This window comes from Rhipicephalus microplus, chromosome 4, assembly GCF_043290135.1.
Source record: "Rhipicephalus microplus isolate Deutch F79 chromosome 4, USDA_Rmic, whole genome shotgun sequence".
NCBI classification, from domain to species: Eukaryota; Metazoa; Arthropoda; class Arachnida; order Ixodida; family Ixodidae; genus Rhipicephalus; species Rhipicephalus microplus.
This window is the reverse complement of record NC_134703.1, coordinates 158,314,588-158,337,969: the sequence shown is the minus strand read 5'-3', so window position 1 is coordinate 158,337,969 and position 23,382 is coordinate 158,314,588. Positions and strand designations below refer to the sequence as shown.

At 44.3% G+C, this 23,382-nt stretch overlaps 1 protein-coding gene across 2 annotated transcripts in view; it reads left to right on the top strand.

The window, feature by feature from the left end:
- The first annotated feature begins 8,769 nt into the window (after positions 1–8,769).
- Positions 8,770–23,382, top strand: part of LOC119172929 (nephrin) — a 383,863-nt gene continuing 369,250 nt past the window's right edge. For both annotated transcript variants that reach the window (XM_075893815.1, XM_075893814.1), the window contains exon 1: positions 8,770–9,003. In XM_075893815.1, coding sequence (XP_075749930.1) covers positions 8,859–9,003 — 145 coding nt within the window. In that variant the 5' untranslated portion in view covers positions 8,770–8,858. The remainder of the gene's footprint in view (positions 9,004–23,382) is intronic.

Here is a 23,382-nt window from a genome sequence, read left to right as displayed (position 1 = left end):
ACCGTTGATAAGCAGCCAAAAGATACGCCAGACGGTATCCATGTAGACACCCCGATGATAACACTAAAATTGTCTTGTCACCACTGCTCGCTCATAATCACTACGCGAAGGAGGCCTGGCCTATAAGTTTGCTGAACACGTCAAAATACTGTCCAAGTCTCATGGCCGGATACGCGTTGATGAGCCTTTAATGCTCTTTGCGTTCGAACTAGAAAAACTGCTACGTAACGGGCGTGATTCATACTTCGCTGAAAAAACTCATCCGCACCACGCAATCGAATGAATGCCACATCTCGACTTTGAAATTTAGGGTCATTTGCTCCTTTACAGAACCCCAGGGGGTAAAAATTTCCGGAGCCCTCCACTATAGCTTCTATTATTATCATATGGTGGTTCTGGAACATTAAGCTCTCCAAAAAACAAGGTTACTCAAAATTAGACAAAATGATATTATTGATCAGGTACAGAGAAATGAGGGGAATACAACCAGCCTCTTTAAATAGCTTTTAATGATTTCGAGAAGGCGTTCCATTCGGCAGAGGTATTAGCAATGATGCAGGCATGGCTAATTCAAGGCGTTGACGAAGCATATCTACAACGGAACCATAGCCACCATAGTCCTCCATAAGGAAAGCGTACAATCGCAATGAATAAAGAAGCCAAGCTCGAAAAGTGTTTGAAACAACGCTCCACGTTTGTCTCAGCGAGAATGTACGGAGCATGTGGCGCACGTTTCTAGTGAGATTTACAAATGTATAGAACCTTCGTCGAAATGATAAGGTTCTACGGCTGCTTAAATTGCGCGCTATATGTCCGACCCGATGACAAGAGAAACATATGCAACAATCATGAGGTGCACTCCATTAACATGGGTTTTATTGGAGCACGGGAGAAAGTAAAGGTTAGGAATAATAGCAACGACGGCTGGAGACGAGCCCAAATGGGTGTAACATTAGCAGTTGGAAAATCCATGAAAAGCTCGTATTCGTGGTCTCTTAACGGGCCACGGCCTGTATCAACGCATCAGTGGCGAGGCTGCTTCCTTGAGTGCTGTCGTTAGACATAAGGAATGCCATAGCCTCGAGCAGGTGCAAAGCAAAATCATGGCTCACACATAATATTGTGGGCTACGGGGCCCGTCTGCATCGAATTCCGTTTCCAGATGCCGTACCGTCATATAAGCACACGTTCTTTCCATTGCCGTTGTCTTCTGCGTGTTCTACCCAGCACACGCTGGGTAGAACACGCAGAACTGCTGCTGCTCATGAACTGCTGCATAATAGTTTGCAGAACTACGCCATTCAATTGAATAACAAATGCAGTCACTACGAGATAGTTATAATAGTTCCAGCGCTGATTTTTTTTCATTCAAGCGGCATGCACGTCCGCAGAGATGTTCATTGTTTTGCTGCAAAAAGTATTGTGACGCGTCTTTTGTTGCATACAATAATTTTCTAGAGAACATAGCATCACGAAATATCTGTTCATTGATTTTCGTGCTGCGCACCCGAAAAAATATTTATTTGCATTTGATTTACAAAGACACCATCACGGGATCGATGTAGTAAATGTCAATGGTAAACTGTTTCTTATTATGAAAATAAATGTCGCTCGTAGTTTATTGGCTTTTTAACGCTTTTCCATTTGCCTAACGTGAGATGGAAATCTTCCTCACGCACTCTAACATTGTGTTTCACTATATGCGAATCTCTCCGCACAGAACCTACATAACACATCTTCTCGGCACTTTACGCTTGCAAGTCTGCCACAGTAAAGACGCCATACCTGAATATTCGTTGGTTTAAAAGCTACATCGATCGTTTTACGTCCCACGATACCATTAATAGAGCGGCCGTTTTCTCCCATGGGCCTACTACGCGCTGGGTGGATTTCGTAAATTTGACAAAGTATGCGCACTTATGTTGTCCTCGATCGTATGTTGACATTCGGCAGCATGTGCCCACAAATGTGCATGGCATTGAAGTGGTTTCTGTTAGTGATAGAAGACACTAAATCGATGTGGTTCTGGAACATATTACTCCATGTTTCAAAGTTTAACCACATGCTGCGTTTGAATCCTGTCTCTTACCGTTAAAACTTTTTCAGTTCCACTTCTTTCGTTTCGTTTTCTGAATTGTGCGAAATATTTTCTATTCATTCGCAAATACAAAACTGGCAGATCCCATGTACAGTGGGAAAATACGAATGAGGCAAGTCGAAATGTTGTGCCGCACACGACTTCTATGCTATGAATCGTGATCATCATGTTTACGCCTTGCATTTGTATTCGTTGTCCATTCGCGTCACGTATTACCAAATCTTGTGTAGGTGAAGCTAGCCAAATAGTCGCGAGTGCGATATGAACGTTGCGTGCAGTCATATTTTACATGACACGCATGTCATGATCATGTTTGGACATGCCATTTACCTTCGTCGTCCGTTCGCATCACGTAATGCCAAATTTGGTATTGTGAAGCTAGCAGAATGACCGCGAGCACATCATGAGCGTGGCATATAGTCATACTCTAACATGACAAGCATGTTACGATTATCATGATTGCAGCAGTCATATACCTTCGTCATTCATTTTCGTCTTGTAATACCAGGTTTGGTATATGTGAATCTAGCGAAACGATCACGAGCGCACCATGAACGTGGCGTATATTCATGAGTTATGGCTTACATGGCATGCTTGTATTGATTTCAGCGTTAGGGCCTGTCAACTATGTTCGCCATGCAGCCATCTCATACCATACCACCTTTGCAATATCTCATGTGAAAGAAACCTCCACAACAGCAGCAATACCCTGAAATGTAAATGCTGAGATTCATGACGTTCGTAGGAGGTGGCCTAATTTTAAATGCGAAGCATTTCTTAGCGAACTTCGGTGCCTTTGAGCATACCTATCTATCTATCTATCTATCTATCTATCTATCTATCTATCTATCTATCTATCTATCTATCTATCTATCTATCTATCTATCGATATATCTATCTATATATCTATCTATCTATCTATCTATCTATCTATCTATCTATTTATCTATCTTTCTCTCTATCTATCTCTTTATCTATCTAGCTATCCAGCTATCCATCTACCTATCTATCTATCTGTCTATCTAGCCGCCTACGACTTATAGCTCTCCTAACCATTTCGATAAATGTAGCGATACCAAACTTCATATGACATAACATGACTGTATGAAGCACATGTTTGACTAATCATAACATGAATATCCTGAAATTTTTGTCATGAGTCTCATGATTTACATTTCATGGTCCTGCGAATCTTGCGGTGGTTTTGTTCACATAACATGTATCAAAACTTGTATGGTATTACATTATCGCATCGCAAACAGAAGCGACAGATCCTGACATGGAAATTATGGCATGTGTGTCGTGTAAGAACATGACTACATGCCACGCTCATGATGCGCTCACGGCCGTATAGCTAGCTACACTTATACCGAATTCGGTGTTGCGGGACATGAATGAATGACGAAGGTATGATACTGGTGCAAACATGATAAACAGGAGATGCGTGTCATGTAACAACATGACCACATGCTACGCTCATGAAGCGCTCGCGGGCGTTTCATTAGCTTCAGATGTGCCAAATTAGGTATCACGCGATGCAAACGGACGACAGAGGTAAATGACGCATTCAAACGTGATAATCACGACATACGTGTCATATGACCACATGACTACATGCCACACTCATGATGCGCTAGCGGCTGTTTCGCTAGCTTCGCATCAGGCTAATTTGCTATTACGTGACGTCAATGAATGACGAATGTATGTGAATGGTGCAAACATGACATTCATGATATACGTGTCATGAGAGAATTTGACTACACCACAGTCAAGGCGCCAATAAATTTCGGCGTGACGCGGTGTGCGTGCTCGCAGGCGTTAATTTCGTCGCGTCACGACGGCGTTGCCACACTAGGCGCCGGTCCTGCCATACACTTGCAGGCGCGCTGCGCGCTGCGTTGCGTTGATGCATGCGCGTTTCAGCACGTCCGGCGTCCCTCCGTCACGAAAAGAGAGAGACGCAGTGGTTTCTGGGTAATGCACTGGCGCGAAATGCCGCATGTCGCATTTCGCGCTGATGAGCACTGGTCGGACCCGCCTCGCCTGCCGTGAGACTAATGAGTGCTCGCGTTTTCTTAACGTAACGTCACTGTGCCAAGCGCGCGCGCGCGTCAACGCTACATAGGAGTATATTGGTCGCTGCATGACGCGCTCGTGAGTGTTTTGCTAGTGCCACATATACGAAATTTGGTGTTACGTGACGTCAATGAACGACGAAAGTATTTGACTGGTGCAAACATGATGATGCCGACACGCGTGTCATGTAAGAATATGACAACAAACGACGCTCATAGCGCGCTCGCAGCCGTTTCACTAGCTCCACATATAATAAATTTGATATTACGTGACATTGATAGATGACGAAGGTAAACGACACATTCAAACATGATAATACTGACACAGAAGTCATGTAGGGCATTATTTACCTCCGCCTCGTAACGTTGTGCTGGTTTTAAAGTGACTTATCAACCTTTCTCATTCGTGCTTCGCATATCATCGATTCTCACTGTTCGTGGGATCTGGCAATTTTTAGGGGCGAAGCTTCTTATAGCGGCACCCGTTCGTTCCTCGCAGTCGTAGCAGTAGTCGTAGTGTGTAACCAGTCATACATTTTGACCTCCAAGGTGGTGCCAGTGGGAGATTTCTTCTGTGCGTTGTTGAACAATAAAACTTCGCCGCGTGCGCGTTTCCTAAAAGCAGAATTCTCCTGTCTTTCATTCCCCCTTAGCAGCCATTGGCATGTACATTGAGCACTATCTGACAAGGAAGGGTTGCTACGTTATACTCGCTGGGCATAACCTCCTTGGTTTTGAAAAGGTTTAGCGAGCGTTGGGCCGCAGTGCCATAAATACAGTGAACTAGTATATACCAAACTCGAGGTCATTGAAGGTGGGAAGTAGACACGAAGCGCAAGCCTTAAGAAAGTGTAAGTGAGCCACCTCTCGTTTAGTCCTTGAAATGTCCGCTGGATGGCGGTGCATATGCGGACCCAAACGTTGGTGGGATGAGGAAGTTAAGAGAGCCATAGCAAAACGTCAGGAAGCCTCTAGGGAACACAGACATGCTAAGCAGCGGGGTGAACCGACAGATGATGTTGAAAGAAAATGGGCAACCTTTCTAAGCTGTAGAAGGGATGCATCCCTTCTGATCAATGAAAAGATTAGAAGGAAGGGAGCTCAGTGGCTGGCAGAAGTACATAAAAAAGATAGAAAGGCAGCTGCGAAATATTGGAACCATCTAAACTCCCTAAGAAATGACACGAGCCTAGAGCAGAGTTTTATAACTACAGCCCAAGGTGCTAGGCTAGAAGGGGACGAAGCTATTGAATATTGCTGCGTACATCCAGCATTGATGTACGCAGCTGATATAGTGCTAATGGCCGACAACAAGGAAAATTTGCAGAGATTGGCGGGCATCAGCGGCAATGAGGGAGATAGGTTAGATTTCAGATTCAGTAAGGAAAAATCAGCAGTCATAATTTTTAATGACAATGAAGGTAGTGAGCTTAGATACAGGAGGTCACGCTAGAGATAACAGATAAATACTATTATCTGGGCTTATGGATAAGCAATGGGGCCGCGTACCTAAGGGAACACGAAACATGTGTGATGACTAAAGGTAACAGGAATGCAGCGGTAATGAAAAACAGGGCACTGTGGAATTACAATAGGTATGATCTTGTGAGAGGACTATAGAAAAGGGTCATGGTTCCTGGTCTGACGTTTGGTAATGCTGTCTTGTGCATGAGATCAGAAGTTCAAGCAAAATTAGAAATTAAGCAACGTGGAATAGGTAGGCTTGCCTTAGGAACCCGCGGCAATACACCACATCAGGGAGTACAAGGCGATATGAAATGGACATCATTTGAGGGCAGGGAAGCTAGCAGCAAGATAAAATTTGAGAAGAGATTGAGAGAAATGGGGGAGGAGCGTTGGGCTAGGAAGGTATTCAGCTACTTGTACATGAAAAATGTCAATACAAAACGGAAGAAGTGAACCACAAAATTTATTGGTAAATAGTTAGAAAACAGCAGGGGGCAAAACCAAAAAGAATTATCGGTTAAGAAGAAGGTGAAGGAAGCTGACACCGATATGTGGAGAGTTGGCATAATTAAGAGGTCCGCACTAGAGATCTATAGAACTTTTAAGCAGGAAATTACCAAGGAAAGGATCTATGATAATACTCGGGGTAGTTCCCTACTGTTTGAGGCCAGGACGGGAGTATTGCGAACCAAGACATATCGGGCCAAATACGAAGGGGTAGACACGGTATGCAGTGCGTGTGGAGAGGAACAAGAAACTGCCGAACACTTGATAAAGTTTTGTAAAGGGCTTCGCCTTATAGTTCAGGATAATGGCACAGAGTTTTTCAAAGCACTAGGGTTTAGGGACATGGAGGCCAAAATAGACTTTAAGCGGGTAGAATTAACTAGAAGGAGGTTATCTGATTGGTGGGTAAAGTCAAGGCAAGAGTGAAAACTAAACCCTTCAATGCAAATTACGAATCCCCAACCTCCCTATTTAAAGGAAAGAAATAAATCTAGTTTTTGGTTCGTTAAGTATTACTGCTTGGTGGCCCTAGCCACCGCCTGATCTAAAGGGTACAGCCATATCCCTCCATCCATCCATCCAGATGATGAAAAGATGCGAGATGGTGGTACTTGAAGTGTTGAATAGATATACAAACGGACACACAGACAGATGCATGGACGGATTCATGGATGGCTGCACCAACGAATGGACGCATGGACGGACGCAGGGGCGGATGCATGGACGAACGCAGGGACGGGTGCACAGATGGACGTGCGGGCGCACGAACAGACGCACGCACGGACGGGCGAACAGACGCACGGACGGTCACACAGACGGACGCATGGACGGACGGAAGCAAGAACGAATGGACGGACGGATGCTTCGCCCCACTCTCCATCATTCACTCCGTGGATATGCTGCCATTTTTTTATGTTCCAGCTCGTAACTTATGCTTGTCGTACAGCCATGTTATGGCATACCAATTTGCTATAGATGCCATTATCGAGACGGCAAGAACAGGTAAAGGTCGTAGGGGGCTAGATAGTTAGACAGATAAGGTCGGTGAGGAGTAAGTTTCCCAAAAAATGCTTCGCATTAGAAAAAACAAAAAATTGAGGACCACTTCTACCAATGCAACCCTGATAGAATGCGAAGCAGCAGCGGTGCTCATGGCCTTGACCCGGTAGTGATGCGGGTGCTGGATGAACGGTTTGAAGTGGAACTTGGTGTAGCGTTTCTTCGAGTTAACGTCTGTTTGAAACGCAGACACGGTGGGTGGTTGGGGTTTGTGTATGTTTCTATAAATCTTTTGGCAAAACTTTGTAGTCGTCATTTCTCCAGAGTCAAGACCCGTGTGCAGAACCGGAGCAGGCGCGCGTTTCACCTTGAGTGCCACGGCCTTGGGATCGGTGAAGTTCACATTGAGAGGTTCTTGCAGTCTCACGACAACGAAGTTGGCAAAGACCAGATCGATGCAAGCACTTCTTATCGTGGTGGGAAGTTTCCGTTCCGCCACCGACACGCACTTGAGCGAGTACACGTCACGCATGTAAACGAAGAGCCATTCTTCTCTTCATCCGCTGACGTCAACTTTTACGTTTCCCAGGACTATAAGTGGCACACGTCAACACGCTTCACCGCGATCAGTCAGCGCATTCTTCGGACATCGCTGAGGCTGTTCCTTTGACAGGTTGGGAGTGAGGTACAGTGCGAGGATCGCTACTTCGCTGACGCGCACGGCAACGCACTCGGAGCAGGAGCGTGTTTGGGAGTTTCCAGATTGTTCTTCAAGTACCGTTGAGTCGGTGGTCTAGCGAGCGGTCGGCGCGCTAGCGATGCGAGCGGCTGTAGCGGCGGTTGTTGCCGACGAACGGACGAGGTGGCAGCTGCAAGCATTGCGACGAGCGTGCGGCAGTTGAGAGAGAGATTGATGTCAGCGCCCACGGCGAGGGGAGCATGACGTCAACACGCAACTGTGTCGTAACCTACTTCGCACCACTCCAACACTTGCGGTGAGAGGGACACACTGCGGAGCGTTCGTACGTTCGTACGGACGCACGTAAGCACGGCGTTACACACGTGAGTCATGGAGCTGCTTCGCACCTAAAAAAAGAACATAATCACTGAACAAGCGGCAACAAACGCGTCAAAGAATTTCCCTTGCTTCCTCCTCGAGTACACTGCGCAGTAAGTACCTTGAAGCCGCGAAGCGATCGGCCTGAACCGGAATACCATAGCAGGTGACGAATCATTTTGCTATCCACCTGTTCTCACCCGACGAGCCCATTGACGTTTTTAGGAGGTGCTGGTTTACGTTGCACGTAAACATAGCTACCGGCGGCTGGCTTTTTCGAAGTGTGCGTGATGACATTGCCGGAGCTACCCGAACATGGCTCCGCCCGCTCAATTATACCGTCGTATCGATGACCTGCGGGATCGCCGAGCCCTGGCGCGGGCTCAGGGACTCCTGTTCGGCGAGAGATGGAAGAGAGCTTCCCAAAAGAGGAAGGAGCGCGAGGAGAGGCGTTGCGCCAGGGACTTTCTGCGCAGCTTGCCGCAGAACGGGCGTCCAGCGCCGCCGCATCGAACCCAGCAGCAGCAGCAGCAGCATCAGCGGCGGTGGTTGCGGCCGCGACGTCGACGCTTCCGCCGCCAGAGCGTGCCCCTGTCGCCGGTGGCTCCAGCCGAGTGGCGCGCCGCTTCGAAGAGGAGCCGATTCGGTTCGCGCCATGGCGCCATCGCGGGCTACGCTGCGAGTTCTGCCGCCACCACCGGTGTTCGCCTTTGTGGTGTCTGCGGTGCTCGTGCTCGCTTTTGCGTTGACTACAACGCCGGCACTTGTCAGCGGATACCTGCAGGACGACGAGACACCAGGTGAATGCCTCTCGTTTCGTCTGAATGTGATGCACAACGTGTTGACATCGCACTGTAGGAAAACGCCGTCTTTACGAAGCGAAGTTCATTCACTGCTTGTTGAATGTATGTCAACTATACACTACTAGGTGAATTTTATGCAGTTAAGCTGCCATTCGATAGTTGTTATGTACACGTGCCTTGTAGTAGAGCTGAACAAGTGCAGATTTCCGACATACTGCACTAAATGATACCCACATTGATGGATCATCTTCGATAAACCACACCACTAGATTTCCGTATTGTATTTTTGGCGCTTGCGCACTACATTACTTGGTCTATTTGAAATGCTGCAAATCCCGGTGAAAATGCGTGACTTCTACTTATTTCGGACACTATCTTAAGTGCAACGCATTGGGTCTTGGAGTTCACCTCGTGATTGTTGTGCATGCTATTCATTTGCCCGCTTTGTCAGTGGTGCAACCTACGCTACTTCACTCTGCCCGTGATAACGCTGGGATTATGCGCCCAAAGCGATTAACATGCAAGGAGGATGGAGTAAAACAAAAGCAATCTTGACGTTGGGTCATTCACGGCATGTTGTTGTAACGCTGGTGCAGTAGTTTCTACATCTCTACTGACAACGTATGGAGAAATAGTTTCTTACTTTTCTCTCTACGACGGGAACCCGAGTCAAGCGCAATTTTAAAAAAAGAAAGGCGGTCAGCTTCACCAGAAGTGATAAATGGAACTCCGGTGTATTCTCGCCTTTGCAAAACGTTAAATTTATGATGTGCAGTGACGCCTTCCCGGTGTGGCATTTTTGATCGTTGCGAAGCGAGCCCTTACGCTTAGTCCCGAACGTGTGAAGGAGATTTATGTGGATGGGGTACTTTGCGTGCAACTTCGCTTTTGCCCTAATCGTTCCTTCGCACGCCTGTCCGTAACAACGCTTCAGCCGCTTGCATTGTATGTACTCCTTCAAGCACTTCGCAACGTGTTGAGGATGGTAGACCGTCGGAGTTGACAATTTTGGAACTGTAGCCCAAAACGCGGACATGAAACTTATCGTTAACGTGTTGTTTTGTTCTTGGTGTCTTTCTAGAATTTTTTACAAATGTTCACGAATGCTCCGCTTCGACTTTTTAAACAAAAACTCTTTTGATTCTTACTAATGCGTTCTTGTTGATGGTTTTATACGCTTGACGATTGACCTGATGACGTTGTTTATGCGAGGTATCTGGAGAGTTCAAAGGCAGGATCAAAGAATAACAACACCGACAGTTAGTTTTTTCATAGCTAAGTGATTTCAGACCACGTCTCTGAAAAAGCACTGTGGATATTATTGCCCACAACTTTGTGAAGAAAGATGAAGAAAAACTAATCTACGAAGTACGAAGCCAGACGATTTCAATTATACATAACAAAACAAAAAGGAGTACTGGAGGAATGGGAGCAGCAGTACTTCTCCGTTATGTAACGACGGTCGTTATACCTACATATACTACAAATTAGTTGCATGTTTCCCAACTAGCCAAGTCCGTAATTTTTCTGTTACGCAAGTGTGCAATCTGTAAGCTTGATAAATACGTAATGCCGCTAGATATTTTGTTTTCTTTTTTTTGGAAACTTAGGAAACATGAAGTCTAATTCTCTAGTTGCGAAAGACGTGTCCCCTGTGGCATTGCACTTTTGCATTGCATAACGTAAACCTTGCTTCTGAAGACAAATGAGCTCTCGTGCTGTTCTTCTAAGCAGCTTCACCAATCATTAAAGCAGACTGCCCTGACATGTCTGCACGCCACAAAAGTTTTGTCCCACTAGGCTTAAATTAAACTAAAGGCGTAAGGCGCCTCAGAAGCAAGCGCTCATTAATCTGCGGCCAAAGGAGGCACCAAGTTCGCTAAATATGTCCTCCTTGATGCTTTCCTTGCACAGATTTCACATGCAACTAATGTTTATCTTTTATACTTAATCTATCTGTCTTCATCTACCTGTGCTCAGCTATCGCTTTTATTGTTGTAGTCGATTTTACAGGTTGTCAAAGGCGTTACTGTGTGAGCACACGCTGCGGGCAGGCCGTATATAAAAGAAACATTAAAATCAATCAGTTCTAAGCAAATAGTGACACTAACTGAAGCTTGAAAAAAAATCACTGCTGCAAATAAGAGCTATATAGTTCTTGCTCATTATGTCTAGTTTCAGATAATAAGGCCGTAACGTTTCACACTATGGCCAGACCTTTAAGCAAAAGTACAAGGACCATCGGCTTATCGATAAAAATGTCATTCAATTTGGACGCACCGCCTCAAATTTACTGTTGCATCAGATTTTTTGTAATATGAAATTCGAACTCCGATAATCTTTTTTTAAAAAACAGGTACATTCGTTCGTACAGGAAGAACTAAGCAGGTCTGACATGGAATAGGTCAGCCGTACCATGCCAACATGGTAACTTCGTGTTCTAGTGTTGGCACGCGTGGGTTATGAATCTCGGGATTGAAACTTACCGCGAGGAAACTTCTCAGTAGTAAATGGCATTCTTCTGCATCTTTTTTTAAAGAGCCAATCTCGTTCAAGACCTCTGATCCGAATAAATCCCGATTCCGACCAAAAGTGAGCGTGGAACACCGGAATGACATCTGGCCATTTAATCCGATCCGACCTAGCTTTCCGGTTCGGCTAAGGTGCTCCGCTTATTCATGAATGGTTTCTATCATGACCGTCGAGATTCCCTACTTTTAGAAATCGATTGATCGCCCCGAATAAGGAATAAAGAAAAGGCTCATCGGCGAAATGCTGGTGCGTTAGCACAGAGAACGTGCAACAATTTGAAAGAAACTTGTGCTACATAAGGTTTGCTTTTTGTTCGTACTAGGCACAGCTGCACCTTTCGGTGTGTTAAAAGGCGAGAAATGTTTGAGCTGGAGTGTTAATAGTTCATCTGCTTCAAGTTAGCGCTTTTAACACGTCAAACAAAGTCACGTGATCTTGAAAAAGTGCACGTAAAGCAGCCGCATGTTATGTTATTTTGCCAGTGTCATGCTGCATGCATGCCTTGAAGTTCTCATACACGGTCTCAAAATCTGACTGCTTTGAACTTCTTCGCTTTTATGAATTACTCATCAGTTTCCAATTTCGCTACAGGTAATGAACTCATGTGGAAGTATGCAAAAACAGGCAGAATTATTTCGTAACCTAGTCTGGCAATCTGCTGTCGCCGATGGCACAGTAGCCGTTACGTTTGAACTACTGTTCTGTTATAATTCTAATCTATGATCGCTCTCCTAGTTGTGGTTAATCTTGTTCAGTAAACATTATATAGGTCAACAAAATGCAAAGGGAAGACCCCGCAGCATCGGGCAAGGCCGCTTTATTATTTTTCCTTTTTATACTCTCTACATTTACGTTTATCTGGCATTTAAGTCTGCGTACCGCGTCACGTCAGGAGATCAGTCATTCTCTGGCCCACTTTTGTAGCATTTACCATATTTACCTTAAAACACTTACATCTGCACACAAAGAAATATAGGCTATCTCATAGCTTGTTGCACCTTAATTATGCATTGTGTTCCACCTACTCATGCAGTTTTTCACGTTTTACTCAAATATATTCTGATGGAAAATCTCAATGAAAAAGTCTTTAAAACTATATAGTTATAAATTCTTACAAAAGAAGTTACACTTCTCATATGACCAACTAAATGTTGCTTAAGATTATAATTGTGCTGCCGCAGGTCGGATCGCATGTAGGGTTTAGAAGTGACCAGTTTCAGTTGTTGTCACGAAGGCTGCATTGAGACGATGGTGATACGGAATACACGATAGCGCTTTTCGGCGCCTTTATGTATCTCTATGTCGTACGTAATTTAAATCTGTACGTTACTGCGTCTCTCAAACTGATAATGAAAGAGTCAACGAAAACGACCTGTGGTGGGAAGCTCTCAGAACCCCAAAGAAGTAGGCACGATTGACAAATACAGATTTGAACTCATGCAACCTTTACAAAAGATGTGACATTGTCAATTATATCATGTGTACTTCCGTCGAAGGACCTGCACGGATGGGGGGGGGGGGGCTGGGGGGCTCGCACGTTTTTTTATCAAGTATATTGAAGAGGACGTTCCTGTACCCGTGTGGCGCAGGCTATTTCTCTTATCTTGCATTACAGCTACTTGCTTAAGGCAGTGAACAATGAAAAATCTATGCGAATATGCAAGTAGAGTAAGCGTCACATGTGTAAAGAGCACTAGATACAAAAAAAAAATATTAGTTCCGCCACTTTACGAGTCGCCTAAAATTTAGACTTCCGGTCTTTTTTAAATTCCACTAACAGTATGCACTGAGATGTTCTGCCAATTATAATCACAGTTAGCCAAGAATAGTGGCACAGCAAGAGGCATGGTGGCTGCACCACCGTGCCTTTGCCCTTTCTCTCTCTTCCCTCAAAATGTTTTTCCAAAGCACCCAAAGCGAAGAATCATTTGAAAGATGCCCCCCCCCCCCTTCCCTTTCAACGAAATTCCAGAAAAAAAGTGTTGTTCTTACGCCCCAGCTAAAAAAACTGTTTTCTCAAGCCAAGTGCTTTCTAAACATTTGACGCTTTCTACACGGTGACCAACACTCATGCATTTAGTTCGAGTGCTTCAATCCAACGAAGTGTCCACCCAAGAGGAAAATTCGCAGAGCAGAATGATCCACGCGAACGCAATGGGTGGACGTAATTTAAGAGTTGACCAACATCTTCACTCACCAGACACTCGACACTTGCGAATATTCTGCTAACTGCTGCACTGTAGTTACAGCTGACAAATTCGAAGGAACGAATGATATAGATATATGCAAAAGAGAACAAGACAAACATGTAAGCAAGAAGATTTTTTAATGTCGAATGTTTTGAGCCGTGATTTTTATTCCACTTTGTATCTTTGCGACGAGTTTTACTATCCTAAAAAATAGCAGTTCCTGCAAAGCAGCACTGTTTCTGAATTATTTTTGTTGGTCACTGGCCCAGAATTTTCGCCCTGAGTAGGGGAGATTCGTTCATACCATGGAGTGTTTCGCAGAAGCATCTCACGACACGGGGCATAAGTATCAGAAAGTACTACAAGAAGCTTTCTGTGTATTTTATATTCGTCTAATGACTATGTGTCACTTTCAATTTTTGTGACACAGAGTACTATCCAACAGAAGGGCTAAATTAAAACCTATGAATACTGTGCAAGTTCGCTGAATGTTTCGCCACAATATTATACTCCTTTCTGGGGTGACTTCTCGACAATGTAGGGTGTTTTTCTTTATTTACAAACCAAGTTTTTTTGGACAACCAGGCATCCAGCTTTTTCAATGAACACCGGGCACCTTTCACCGTGAATAGTAGACGTGATGAATCACTCTCCTGAAGCACTGTCTTTGCCCTGTGTTTCACTATGAACTTACTATTAAAGGTGGCTGCGAGATTCACTTTTCTAAAAATGGCAAAAGGAATACAGCTTCTGAGCCGTTTTTTTTTATTTGGATGCGAAGCAGCTCTTTTACTCCCGCTTGTAACGCCGTGCGTACGTGCACCCATATGGGCGCGTCGCAAAGCATTTTCCTCGCTGCAGGTGTTAGAGCGGTGCCAAGTAGGTAATGGCGCCACTCTGCGTTGACGTCATGCTCCCGTCACACGCATTCCTCGTCGGGGCGCGCTGACGTCACTCTCTCTCCCTCACCCGCAGCCCACTTGCCGCAATGCCCACCGCTACCGGCTCCTCCGTCCGTTCGACACATACTACTCTCAAGCTTCACCCTCTCCACCGCCCGCAACGCTCGACCACACGTAGAGTGGAAACACTCTTTCGGTGCGTTTATCTGCGATGAAAAATACACAAAACCGAAGTCATCTGCCATGTCTTTTCGTTTCGAAGAAACGTTCACTCGAGTAAACGCAACACCAAGTTGCGATTCAAACCGTTTTCTAGCACCCGCGTCGACGCCCGTTTCAACCGGGTCAACGCCGTGCGCACCGCTGCTGCTTCGCTTCCCATCAGTGCTCCTTTCCAGGAGATGGTACATAATTTTTCAGTTTTAGGGTTATTCGACTAAGATCGAACAAAGCATGGCTAATCAACCTCCTAAATTTCTTTTAAAATTATATATATTGGCGCCTGATGAGTGCAAAATTAGGCATCCTCAATTTGTTTTGCTGCAAAAGCTTTTTCGAAGCGCAGTAATTCAATAATTACCAAGAGGTGAAGTGCAATGCTTGCCTGTCACTCTGTTTTTTTTTTCGAACTTAACTATAAAATACACGAAATGTATTAAAGATACGTATCTCAAATTTCGTTAGTTAAATATAGACGTGCTTGCGCTTACCCTCAAGTATATTTCAAATCTGTGAGTAGTGTTGATTCTTCTATAAACTTCTCTATTTTTATCTAAAAAGGTTATTTTTTTTGCCTAGTTCGCAGGCCCTTATTTCAAAAAGGGCCTATGACAGAGGCGCGAAATTCCGCATTACTTTCTTAGCACGCTTATTCATAAATCTGCTAAAGTTTGTATTATTAACACTTTTCGATCAAAAGATGTAATCGCGCTAACTTAAAAAAAACTGAGTTGAAAGTTTTCGCAGAAGGTTAAAAAAGCCATTTTTAATATTTTTTTATACTTTCCCCACTCGTTCCCCTGCACATCAGCTTTCACAAACAATAAAACATGTTGAATTATATGGTTTCACCTGCAGTTATGGGCCGTCAAAAATGGTTTTGCGCAAGGATACGCAATGGTATATCGGATTTCCTGCCCGCTAAGTATGGAATACAGGCCTACACTCCAGTTTCTTAAAATACAAGGAGCACTGAAATAGCTGTCGACTGCACTGAGGATCCCAAATTTTGAAATTATTTCTTCACGTGAGCCGCCATGAGTGCGGGATGTTTCGGTGTGAACAGGGCCCGTCGAATCTGGCCTTTGTGCAGTACTGAGCACAACATGAAGGTCTGAACATTGTATGCAATTTGGGATCGCGTACGGCTTTTCAATTTGGCATGATATCATATGGAGCAATTATGTGTGGCCGCTGCAAATTATCAGTGATAAACACGGTATAGTGAATGATTAGAAATTAGTGTTGTACGTGTGGCGCTGCGTTTAAGCACTGCGGCATCAAGCTGTTATGTATATATTGGTAACTCTGCGAAAATTTTGTCTCTACGTAATGACCTTCCTCTGCTTCAAATTGTCGTCTGCACAATAGTTTTTTTAGAAGGTATACTTTGACGCCATGAAACGCCCAGCTGTAGAGCAAAGTGCGAGCACTACTGTAGTCAAATGAAGTTACAGCAGCCGACTGTCTGCACGGCCAGTACAAGTCGTTTGTACAAGCCACGATTGATTGATATGTGGGGTTTAACGTCCCAAAACCACTATATGATTACGAGAGACGCCGTAGTGGAGGACTCCGGAAATTTCGACCACCTGTGGTTCTTTAACGTGCACCCAAATCTTAGTACACGGGCCTACAACATTTCCGCCTCCATCGGAAATGCAGCCGCGTGTGTACCAGCCATCTGATATGGACGGGCACACCCGATTGTCTACAGTTTAGCAATTATTCTTGTTTGATTTGGCTTGTGGAACACCACCTTTACGGTTTTCACTCAGATCAATCAATTTGTACTGCGCAGTTTCTCTATAAAGCGGCTGCCACCCGCCTGCGGGAAGCGAGTACCCGCTCATTCCTGACAAGAGTCTTCAGGTGCTTCCTACCGAGAGAAAAAAAAATACAAACTTCAACTTCTACGTCGATGCCTTGAAGTGTTTCTTGTGCGGGCGCTGAATGCGGTCGGGGAGCTTGAGCTACAAACAGCAAATTTGGGACCTTCGTCGATTGCCTCTGTTTACGCGTCAAGCATGTGCGTTGGAATCCTGCCATACGCAAGTTAGATCAGTCTCCTCGGGACCCTTTTGTTTAAATAAGAAGTATGTATTGTAGACGTGCTTTTGTTCGCGCTTACTTTGGACACACAAAAAGCGCAAACAATGTTAGCGAAACGTCTGCAATGTTAACAGCGCATGGCTGCTATACGAGCAAAGGGCGGATAAAAAAGCTATGCCCTTTTTCTTATCCGTGAAAATTATCCCCGGCTGATATCGCAACCTATCCGTTTGAGGACACGAAAACGAGCCCTCTTAGCCCCGGAAAACGCCGCACTGTGGGCGCTTGGTTGCTCGTTAATCCCGCACTCATAGTCGCTCCCGTTACGAAATCGATTTCGAAATTGGCATCCTCAGTGAAGTCGACAGCTGTTTCAGTGCTGCATGCCTGTTGAGAAACCGAAATCTATAGGCCTGCATTCCATACGTAGCGGGAAGGAAGTCTGATCAACTGTTTCATTTAACTTTTTATATTTTATTTTTATTTTATATTTCATTTTACTTGCGCAAGGGCATGTTTAGACGGGCCGTAACTGCAACTGAAGCCGTATAATGAACATGTTTTTATTGATTGTGAAAGGTGATGCGCAGGAGAATAATTCAGCAAAGTATAAAAAAAATTACGAATATGTTTTCTCAATAGTCGTCAAAAGCTTTCCTTTCATGCTTTTGTTGAAGTTAGCGCGTCTATATCTTTTTTTTATTATTATTGAAAATGATAATAGCCGCGTCGTGGTGGTCAAGTGGCTCGTCGTGGATAATAGCCGCGTGGATAATAGCCGCGTCGTGGATAATAGCAAGTGGATAATAGCCGCGTCGTGTGATCAAGTGGCGATCCCGCGACCTGCTCACCCGCAGGTCGCGGGATCGAATCCCGGCTGCGGCGGCTGAATTGCCGATCGGAGGTAGAAATGTTGTAGGCCCGTGTGCTCAGATTTGGGTGCGCGTTAAAGAACCCCAGGTGGCCGAAATTTCCGGAGCCTCCACTACGGCGTCTCTCATAATCGTATGGTGGTTTGGGGACGTTAAACTTTACGAATCATCAATCAAAATGATAATATTAAAGTTGGGGAGTTTTAATTAGTAACAATGCTGAGAAAGTAAAGTGCAATTTTCACCGTTTCGTCAAAGACCCATTTTGTAATAAAGGCCTGCAAACTAGCAAAAAAAAAAACGTTTTTGAGTCAAATTTGAAACTTTCATTTAAAAATTTGCACTACGCAGAGAATCGAAATATAACTGATCGTAAGAGCAAGTACGCATATATTTAGTTAAACAAACCTGAGGGGCGTAGCTTGAATCTGTTTTTTGTAGTTCTTTCCAAAGTTTGAAAGAAACAGCAGAGAAGGTAAGCGTGGCGGCCCGTGTGCTCAGATTTGGGTGCACGTTAAAGAACCCCAGGTGGTCAAAATTTCTGGAGCCCTCCACTACGGCGTCTCTCATAATCATATGGTGGTTTTGGGACGTTGAACCCCACAAATCAATCAAATCAATCAATCAAATCAAGGTAAGCGTGGCACTCCACTTTTTCGTCATTATTTAATCACTCTGCAAGAAAAAAAAATTTGACAGCAAAACCGATTGCAGATTTCTTCTTTCCACCGATGAGACAATATGTAAAATGGTGAAAGAAACTGAAATGGCCGACCAGCCACTCTTTGTTCAATCTTACGTGGAATCATCTGCAATATCAGGTAATATCAATATCTTTCTTAAACTATTTGCAAAAGTTCTTGCAATATATTATCTATTGTTCAATTTGTTGGGCTTTCAGGAGTACTTCTGGGTGCGTTGCTGAAAGCAGCTGAGGAATCAATAATTCTTGAGGCCTTGCTAAGGCGGAAAACCTGTTTAAATTTCAATTTTGCTTTAAACCTATAGGCTTCGATTTGTCAAAGAGCTCACCATTTGAGCTGCCATTTGGAAGATCAGCATTTGCAGCTTGGAATACTGACACCGATTCTCCTTAAGAGATGTGGTTAGGGGAATTTATTATCACAGAGAGTGAACATCAGTAACGTTTAAAAATATTTTAGGAGAGCAGTGCATGCACAAACGCACAAACATTTGTTACAAAATGTTATGTATACATAAGTACACTACACAGTGCACAAAAAAGCACAAACAACACGTGAATATGTGCGTTCTGCGTACTTACGTAGCATTTCTGTCGGCACCAGTGGTCATTACTAAACGAGACAATAGCCAACTAAAACTCATGAAACACAAGCTTCACGCGTCGCTCACAGACGAACGTGACAGAGCAGGGCCAGTAGTTTCCTTTGAGAAAGTCCTGTGTGTTTAGAAAAAGCTCTTAATGATTTAGGGTACCTGGTACTTTACCATGAGATAGCGAAAACCCGTCCTGTTGGCGTCACATTTAATGAGGCCTAGATGAAAGGTTTTTTTCACAGAATAGAAAACTTGAGACAGTGTTCTTCGATGCCTTTCAATACAACATATATCTTATAGCCATAGTCTGAGGACGGGTTCTTACACTTTCTCCGCCATAAATAATTAGCCTATTTCCTAGTAATCTTTTGTGAAGGCTATCTCATCGTAACTATCAGCAAAAATGTCATTGTGTACTTTCTTTAACATAGTCCTGCATTGAAGGTTTTCCCAAGTTGGTAGCTTTTCGTCGCCTTCATTTCTGTTGACTCAATCGTTTTTTAGTGCACATAGCAGATGAAACTCGAACGATAATGGCTTGGGAATTCACCACTGATGTTATATATGTGATATCAAGGACTTTGATGTCGACAAGGCCGTTTTCAATGTTCATATAACTGTTACAGGTGCAATGTATATCACAGACGTTTCTGGCATAAGAAGTCACTTCGCGTGAAAGAAGGTGTGCAGCATAGAACGATGTTACACGTGGGAACCCCGCAACCCCATTTCATGAAAAGTGGCATGAATATTTGGGGAGACAATGCAAGACTTTGGCCCAAGATTAACACATAAAGTTCCTTTTACCTGTATCCCGGATTATACGCAGCTCTGGCGAGAAAATAAAGGGCTAATAATCGTACGGCGAGTGATAGCGGATGTTCAGGAAGTCCGAACTATTTTCACCACGACAAATCGCCGCTATGCATTTCAAGGAAGTGTCTAAAGCAATGAACAAACCACTTTTCTCGACAAAACAATGCTTGAAAACTAAAAGAAGATCGGCAGATTTTGCTATTATTAGTTTTTTCGAACAGTTTCGTATTTCAGGAAGCCATCCACCCTGTACCTAATGGCTGCCCTGCTCAGCTGAAAGCCAACCATTGCATAATGTGAACTGGGGCCCGCGAGCTTATCAGAAGGTCTCGCTTCGTGGCGAGGCCTAATACAATGTTATCTTCACGTGTATGGGGAAAGAAAGTCAGCGCAACGTGCAGAGACAGCCTTTCATTCAATATATCCATTTAGAGTGCTACACGCACCACATCAATCATTGCTCATCCGTTACCCGACAGTATGGAGCCTATTAAGGTGTAGAAACTTTAACGAATTGCAGCAAACGCTATCTTTTGATGTTTGTCGGAGTTATGGCGTGTATTTGTGTGGTTGGGGTATTGTTGGTTTAAGTATGCCCTTATCTCCATTCTAGTACGATTAGACGAACGTGGCAGCGTCTTCACTGCGACAGCGTCTTGCCTTAACACTCTTTCTTCCGAGTGGAAGCTTCTAAAGTTGTTCTATATTCGGCAGGTAATACACACGCCTATAGTGCACAGTGAGCAAATAGAGCAACCATAATACGCTGCTTATTTCCTCATTGTCCTACGTGTGTTTTGCTTTGTCTATACGCCGCGGTGGTACAGTGTTTTGTGCGGCTGCTCACTCGAATATCGCTGGTTCAATTTCGATGTAAGCATAATGCTAGGGGCCTGTGAACTTAATTTTAGGTGCACGTTGAAAATGAAAAACAGGAAGAGGGCGAAATTTCCCGAGCAGTCTACTACGTTGTGCCCTACAATGATATGGTAGTTTTAGGAAGGCAAACTCCAGATGTTCTCGCATTGTTTATCCTTGCGTTTCATCTTACAGAAGAAAAAATAACGTTGTACGAGTATATATTTCATGTGACCTTCGGCAAAGACCGGCGCCTGGTAGCAAAAGCAGTCACATGACCACTTGAATGCCTCTATAGGTTCACGAGCAACGCGGCACTGCATAAATTCTCTTCAGCTTCAAAATGAAGTGCCCGCTGCCCTGGTCTAGTGGTTAAAGTTCTTGGCTGCTAACCTGCAGGTGGCGGGTCCGCAGCCGCGACAAACTTCTTTCTCTTTTCGGAGAAGCATCGCCGTCAGTGCCTTTAACACAATAACGAACTAAAGTAAATAAAAAAATTTAAAAAGTGCTTGGCTGATGTTCTGAATAAAGATGTCACACGGGAATTAACCCATATATGTCCAGTGTCCTACGTGTAGAACGATGAAACTATTGAGGGTACCTCTTATTTTTTTTCTATAAAAAAGGGAGCACCACCTAAGGTGTTCTTATGATGCCCTGTCCTCCTCACATGCAAGTCTAGGTGATCACTTGGCTACAATTATTCATGTGCTTGCAGCCACAAAATGACTATTCTACGTGCACGTAAGTGAGAGCCATACCACGAAAAAAAGATATAAGTAACATAGAGTCAAGTTGTTCTCAATGCTGCTAATATTTTGTCGATCTTTTGTCAGTTATTGGGTGTGCAGCAACTTTCGTATTACAGTGACAGACGCTAATGTTTTAGAAATTAGTTTTTAAGTTTTTTTCTAGTTTGGGCATATATGGGTTAAGAAACGCGTGAGCATAACTGGGTTTGAATCCCACTGCTGCTAAATAAAAGGAATTATTTTAACCATTCACGTTCGCACTTAAATAAGGGTGGAAGTAGTACATCCGAGCAACTGCGCGACAGCGCAATATTCGTCACTCGTTAGCAACTTAGTCAGTTGGCAGGCTCACCACACCCGAAACAAAGCGGCACACCATCATTGTTCCGGTGGTCGAAAAAAATATGCATTAAACTATGGCTGTACGGATGAGTAAAAACTGCAATAAAGAAGAGAAGCGATTCGATGCAAGCGCTGACGACGCACGTTCTGCTAATGCTTGAAACAGGGCCGAAATTAGCTCTCGACTCGCGAATAGCTGGGCCCTTTTAGAGCCTCTCGACGTTGTTTCGTTTTCTCGCTCGCAGGTCGTGTTGCAGTTTCTATTTCTCTCGTTTTTTTTTTCAATTAAAAGTGTTAAGATTGTGCAGTTGCGTTGCCATTTGCATGATTATGCAGTTAGAAGAATACATTTGCGGTGTTTCACGGTTAATGAATCCCGCAATTAGGCCATTTACTCAAAACTTAAAACTCTTACTCTCAACAATGAGTGCTCTACTAGTGAGATAATTAGAGTTATTCTTCTTTATGAATAAATTCGTTTAAACCTAGCTAGGCTTTGTTCGGAGTTTATCGGCGTTCAGAACGCAGCAACTGCACTGTAGATCAAGATACTTGAACTACCTTTGAACTACCGTGGTGGTGTGGATCATTTCAGTATGAAGCCTGACGTGTAAAATGTACACGAGACAATGCGGTGGAGCTTTATGACGCGCCATGTGGCTTTATGTGTGCATATGTGCTTGGGGTGAGGGGAAAAAGGTCTTCGGGTATTTGTGCGCGTGCATGTATATATCATTGTTCAGAAGGTTGCCCTTGCCATTAGACTATAGTAGCACGTATACCGGAGACTTTGTTTAAAGGCTAGCTGGTCTCGGTAAAACGATCCATGGAAGGCACCTGCTGTAGCCCTGGGCGGGACCACGACGCTTGTCATGTTTACTGCAGTAGTATAAAGACCAGAGAACGGGCATGAGGAGCCGTGCGTGATAGGGTTTCGGCCGGTCGACGTTCACTGTCGGTCTAAGCGGAGCACCGTTACGAATCTCCGTGCAGAACTAGTACAATGGACTATGGACATCCTACGGACTTGTACAGTTTTGTTCAAATGGGTAATGTATGTTGTGCTTTTTCTTTTGTTTGTTATTGTGCCTGTTGTACAGACCCTCGTCCCTTAGGTTTGTTGCGTCCCATGAGAGAATAAACTTTTTCTAAAGACAACCTCGAACTCTAAATCGCTGAAAGCTTTTTCTAAACCCACCAAGCTCTCGAAAGAAGTTGCAACTACCTGGATTTCTGAGAGCTCGCATCGCGCCGCTGCGACATTTCTTTTCTCACAGGGGCTGTCCACCTGTATATTGGAGAAATTTTCTATACTGTCAATATCCGCCTTTAATGCCAGATACCGGGCGGAACGTATAGGGTGCGCTCGACTCGTATCGAAAAAGGGGCATCATTTACAAGCTGGTGGATGCACGGGGTACCAATGTGAAGACCACGTGACAGACGGGCCTGTGGAAGGTCCGGGAAGCGGGGGTGTCGAAGTGTTTTGTTGTCCATGAGTTGTGCGTGTACTGCGTGTACCATGTATTGAGCGAACACAGCG